Below are 5,506 nucleotides of genomic sequence, written 5' to 3'. Positions count from 1 at the left end.
GACTGCAAACACAAAGATAAAAAAGGTTTTGGCTTGAACTCGCCAGGTATAAAATCAAATAGATATAATCTTTGGCAAAGGACAATAAAGAGAGATAAATGATGGAAGGTTATGGCTTGAAATTGCAAGGTGTAAAATCAAAGAGATATAATCTTTGGAAAAAGGACAATAAAGAGAGATAAATGATGATGATCATGATGCAGCGCCCCTATTAGTGATTGGTAATTGTTCACTAATTAATGATCATATTTAGTGCATTCCATGAAAATTGTGTAACTCATTAGACGTGTGCACAAACTTCAATAATTCATCCCCCTCCTGTTTATATATAAACGCCCTTTTTTCCACCCCCACTCCTACCCCCGTCGTTTCTCTCTCCTTATCTCTCAATGGATTCTACGAATCTTAATTTTCCAAAGTTGGTGAATGCACCTGATTTTGACTGGTTCAACTTTGAAGAAAACCCATTCGGAACGTAAGATGCCCATATGCCTAATGTTCTATGTTACTTTACTGTTGTCTTTTGACTTACAGATTTCCATTCTTTAATGGGTCTTTTTCTTTATGCAGGGCTTTAGAATTACTGACTTTTGAAGTGGACGGCTTTTACGACTTCAATGATTATAACTTCAATTCACTCGCACCGCCTGGCAGAATCAATTATGTTGAGTTCAAGGATTTTGAAGATATAAGCGGTGACTTTGCCTTGTTTGAGAACACCAGTACTCTGCCATCACTGAATGAAGATATCCTGGTTGACGCAAAGCCACTAAAGGCAATGGTTGGTCCGTTGGGGCAATATTGCGGCAATATTACTAATATTGGTGGTTCAAGTGAAACATTGACTGTGATCCAAAGTGATTATGGAGCTTCGAGCGGACATGGTGAGCAAAGGAGGATTAGTGGAAGGAAGAGGACTGCCCCATTGGAATTAGATGAGATTCAGAAGTATTTCGATTTCCCGATATCGAAAGCAGCTAAAGAGATGAACGTGGGGCTGACTGTGTTGAAGAAGAGATGCAGGGAACTTAACATCATGAGATGGCCTCATAGGAAGATCAAGAGCTTGACGGCCCTCATTAACAATGTCAAGGTATATACATGCATGCATATGTTTACAGTCAAATTCTGGTTCTAAATTAGTGTACACACATTTCACTTGAATCGGATAAACTATATATCATGAGTGGAACCAATATATGCTTGAGATGAAGAAGTAGCTGGTAATTATGAAACCTTTGGTTAATTCAAAGTTTTGTTCTTCGTTATTCATGAACATATTCACTCGAGATACAATAGTGTGAAAGTAGGCTAAGTAGGCTACAGCCTGCATGTAGTTCTACCTGCATCCACCAAGAAATTAAATCGCAAAAGAACCTTTAAGTTTTAGTATATTATATTAGCTTAGGCTCAAAAAGGGTGTAGTAGTTATATCATAGTCACTTTCCTCTAAAGAAAAAAAAAAAAGGGCTATATCACAGTCTCGAACATGACCAGACACTCATTAAACAAAAGGTAATTGGAACCCCTGAAACTGTTTGTGGTGTTAATTTTGCCGTTATTAACAGAACTCAACTTTGCCCATATGCGTGAGCTTTCACCAAATTCTATCACTTAGCCTGAACACTTGTTCTATACAATTATTGTCTGTTTATATATATATATATAGATAGATGTCTAAATACATGCATGCATGCTTGTAATATTTCATTTTGTTTGGACAAGAACAATGGGTATTCCACTCTACAAGTCAAGAACTCATTCGTCTTTTACTTTTATATTAGGAGCTTGGATTGACTAACGAGATAATGATGTTGGAGGACCACAAGAGGCTGCTTGAAAAACTGCCAGATATGGAATTGACTGAGAGAACAAAGAAGCTTAGGCAGGCTTGTTTCAAAGCTAATTACAAGAAAAGAAGGTCCCTAGCCGCTTGTTATTGACCGCAATGCTTTTTTGTTTAGTGTTGACTTTCTGTCATATATAGTACAGTCACCACAGCTGCCTCTGATCAGTATATGTTTGAATCATAACCATTTGTAGAAATTTATGATCAGAAATACCAATTGACCAAATCAAAGTTTCTGGATAAGTATACATGGTAGAATTTAGCATTATCAATTGGTAATAATCTCAGAAGTTTATCTATACTATATACATCAAAAACATTAGAGATCTACCTTGTCCATAGTGGTTCAGTACCAGACCCGCTTGATCAACATTATATCAGATGGTTGAGATTAAATTTCCATCTCATTTATGAGGAACAAATGAAACCTAACTGCCCAATGGTTTATGCCAAGTAAACCATCAGATCCATCACATATTATGAAGCTTAGGGCTCTAAGTTATTCCCTATTACATAATAAGAGACCAACGAAATACCTTGAAATTTTCAATTTTTTTCCTATACAAAATTTGAAACTGATCTCACACATCAGACGGTGGCAATGCATTCACGACCCCTTTTTCTTTATTTTCTCCTGCCCCCGTCTCCATGGGACCACTTGCTTAAAGCTTTCATAAATGCTTGCCTGCAGTTTTATAATATATATATATATATATATGTATATATGTTGAATGATTAGCTAGTCATCAAGAAGCAGAAAACTAAAAAGTCAGGGGAAAGAGTACATTTGAAAAGTCAGAGGAGCTATATCAATTTCTGCACATAATAGATTAATACTTTCTTTTGCCCATTCCTTTCACATTGGGGTTGAGTCACTTCTAGAATGCTGGCACCGAAATTAAATGCTCATTAATTTGGTAGATAATGGTAGTAATAGAATGTGAATATGAAGAGCAATTGCGCAGTTCACCTGTCTAAAACTATCCGATATGCGGTCTAATTGTACTAGCCTTACAATATACCAAAGGATTTTGCCCCCTTTTTTGGCAATAAAGATTAGTAACCGTAGATCATTCTCACAGATATTAGCACCTCTCCTAAGTCATATAATTTGGTGCTTCAATTCAGAAGTAAAAGAGTCAAGGTTAGCAAAACTACTTCCAGGAAACAAACTAAAACGGGAAGTTCAGTTCTGATATATACAAGTAAGAAGGGAACAGAAAAACCATTTCATCAGCAAGAGATATAGAGATTATCTAAAAGTATCAGATGGAAGTCTGAGAACTGTAAAATATGTAAAGACAATACCTGATCTCAGATATTATTGTTTCTTTTATGCCTAACATTACGTGGAAATTTTTAAAAAGAAAAAAAAAAGGCAAAGAGATAGCAACTAATAGGAGAACAGATCATCAATGAAAAGCTGGTTTTTAGTACTTACCAAGACATGTGGCCGAGCTTGAGCAAGACTTAATAAGCTCCCTTTCCTCCTAACCCTTGTGATGTTCACCTGTGTACCGCCACCGCTGCTGCCGCCTCCACCACCATCAACAACGGGAGTGGATGAAAAGTCAAAACTTCCCTGAACAATTCGTCCAGCCTTTCTAAAGCTCCCCCACCTACTCGATCCAAAGATGACCTTGTCCTTATTCAACCTCTTGTTGTTGTCCGGGATCCTAAAAGACCCGCCTTTTCGAAACGACAACGTGTAAGACACAAACCGACCCGTGTCAGGCCCGTCCAAGACCGTTGTTGGAGATGGCATGTTGGCAACCTTAGCCTCAGCTAACAACCTCGGAGGCAGTTCCAAGCATCTTGCACTTTTGGGCTTTGATTGAGTACTGGTAGTATCAGTTCTGGGACATGGCCTAGGCTTGCCTGGCGCTTCCTCCCACTGGAACGGAATCGAAACTGAGGTGTGGATCGGCGGTGTTTTCATCCCTGATGGCTCTTTTGCCTTACTAGGAAATGAATATAGAGAAAGCTTTGGTGTAGAAGTTGTTTCACACTCTGCCTCTGACCCCATTTTTCACTAGCCCTAGAAACCTGATCATGCACACGTTTTATTTTCACACTGTAAAATATCAAGTTCTGTTTCCTGCAGGGCTTTTCAGTATTTATAGAGTTAGAAAATGGGTTTCAAAGTTCATAGAGAAAAAGAGTGGAGAAAAGAGGGTGGCGATGAATGTGAACTGCGAGGATCACAGCAACAACGGCAACGCTCCTGGCGCTTCCTGTTCACGAGAAAATGCCCATGTTTTTCTTACCCGTTTGGTTTGTACGTTGAAAAAATATATTTCACGAAATGCCCCTGGCTTGAAGGGGGTCCCGACTCCCGCGTATGGAGAAACCTTCGAGTTTTGATTGGTTGAAAGTGACAATCAACAGTCCCGATTAGATTAAGATATAAGATCAATCATTTGAAAAGTCACCAAGCTGTTAGGTTTGAGCCTGGACAGGTCAAGTTAAGTACAACATCCAAAAGGTCCTAAAAGGCCCCAGAATAACTAATCAAATCATTTGTTTAATTATGAAAATCAAGCCAGCAAGTATCGTAGTAATCAAGTTTTAATTATGTAGCAAAAATACAACTAGTACAGCACATTATATTCAATACTTTCTAGATTGTTGGTATCGAATGAAATTGACTGTTCTAGAAATCCTCTAATTTCCACTTAATAAGAGATTTTTATGAAATTACCGCAACAAGAAAAGGGCCGACATTACACATGTATCTACAACTACTAACTGTATCTACCCAAAAGGACTGGTCGATCCCAATGTGTTTGTAACGTCTAATTACATATACGCAAAAGCTTTGTCCGAGTCAAAAGCTGTATAAGAAATGCCGGATATCTCGAAAATTTCTAAACGAATTTTCCTATACAAAGCACGAGATGATGAGAGAAGGAGTTAAGGCTTATAGTTGATATGATAGCGACTTTACTGCGTCAGAGCATAAATTTTTCAAGGCTCACCTTACCTAACACCAGTTTCAAGCTATAAGGCTCTGGATTTTGTTCACGGAACAAAAAAAAAAGAAACACCGTTCCTGGTGGAACGGAATTACATCAAACGAGTGATGAGCTTAATTACAAGGATCAGTTTCAATAATCTGACTAAAATAAGTAAGTCAGATTGGTGAATAACCGGCGTGTCTCAGTAAAATGCTTTCATGTTTGATTACTTTATTCCTATACGGCCGCGTTTTATCTTTAACTTCCATAGAAAAAACAACTGTCTAAAGCTAACTTGATTGAGTCCGCAGAGTTTCAGGGCCCAATGGATGTCACATCTTCTCTACCAAAGAGTTTTGGTTCGCCAAATAAAATAAAGAGAGACTGAAAGAGTTATTATGTAAAAATAGAACAGAAAAAAAATTTATTATTATATAATTTAGTTTATAGAATGAAATACAGGAGAAATATTATTGATAATATTTGATTGGTGAAATGATAATCAAGAAATGGATAAAGAATAAAAATATAATTTTCTAATTTAATAAATAATCATAATTATTTTGTACTTTTATTTCATTTTTTTTTCTTTTGACATTATTATTTTCCTATTTTATTATTTTCTTTTATATATATATATATATATATATATATTTGCATTCACTCGTTGTTGACGACAAGAATTGATGGTATGCAAGCG

At 36.9% G+C, this 5,506-nt stretch overlaps 2 protein-coding genes across 2 annotated transcripts; one reads left to right on the top strand and one right to left on the bottom strand.

Moving 5' to 3' along the window:
- Nucleotides 365-2,007, top strand: LOC18605785 (protein RKD4). Its single transcript, XM_007039017.2, has 3 exons — nucleotides 365-475; nucleotides 571-1,093; nucleotides 1,785-2,007. The coding sequence occupies exons 1-3, from the start codon at nucleotides 390-392 to the stop codon at nucleotides 1,941-1,943; spliced, it is 768 nt and encodes a 255-aa protein (XP_007039079.2). The 5' UTR covers nucleotides 365-389; the 3' UTR covers nucleotides 1,944-2,007.
- Nucleotides 2,125-4,147, bottom strand: LOC18605784 (uncharacterized protein At4g00950). Its single transcript, XM_007039016.2, has 2 exons — nucleotides 3,291-4,147; nucleotides 2,125-2,534 (listed from the first exon to the last, which is right to left on the bottom strand). Exons 1-2 carry the CDS (start codon nucleotides 3,873-3,875, stop codon nucleotides 2,457-2,459), a joined length of 663 nt encoding a protein of 220 aa, XP_007039078.2. The 5' UTR covers nucleotides 3,876-4,147; the 3' UTR covers nucleotides 2,125-2,456.

This window comes from Theobroma cacao, chromosome 3 (genome assembly GCF_000208745.1).
Source record: "Theobroma cacao cultivar B97-61/B2 chromosome 3, Criollo_cocoa_genome_V2, whole genome shotgun sequence".
Classification (NCBI taxonomy): Eukaryota; Viridiplantae; Streptophyta; class Magnoliopsida; order Malvales; family Malvaceae; genus Theobroma; species Theobroma cacao.
Note: the sequence above shows the minus strand (reverse complement) of the source record. Positions and strands in the feature narration are given on the sequence as shown.

Coding starts and splice junctions, on each gene's coding strand:
- LOC18605785 (XM_007039017.2), top strand. CDS start 390: ATGGATTCTACGAATCTTAATTTTCCAAAGTTGGTGAATGCACCTGAT. Junction 476..570: donor GAAGAAAACCCATTCGGAAC/GTAAGATGCCCA, acceptor TTCTTTATGCAG/GGCTTTAGAATTACTGACTT. Junction 1,094..1,784: donor CCCTCATTAACAATGTCAAG/GTATATACATGC, acceptor CTTTTATATTAG/GAGCTTGGATTGACTAACGA.
- LOC18605784 (XM_007039016.2), bottom strand. CDS start 3,875: ATGGGGTCAGAGGCAGAGTGTGAAACAACTTCTACACCAAAGCTTTCT. Junction 2,535..3,290: donor AAGCTCGGCCACATGTCTTG/GTAAGTACTAAA, acceptor ATAAAACTGCAG/GCAAGCATTTATGAAAGCTT.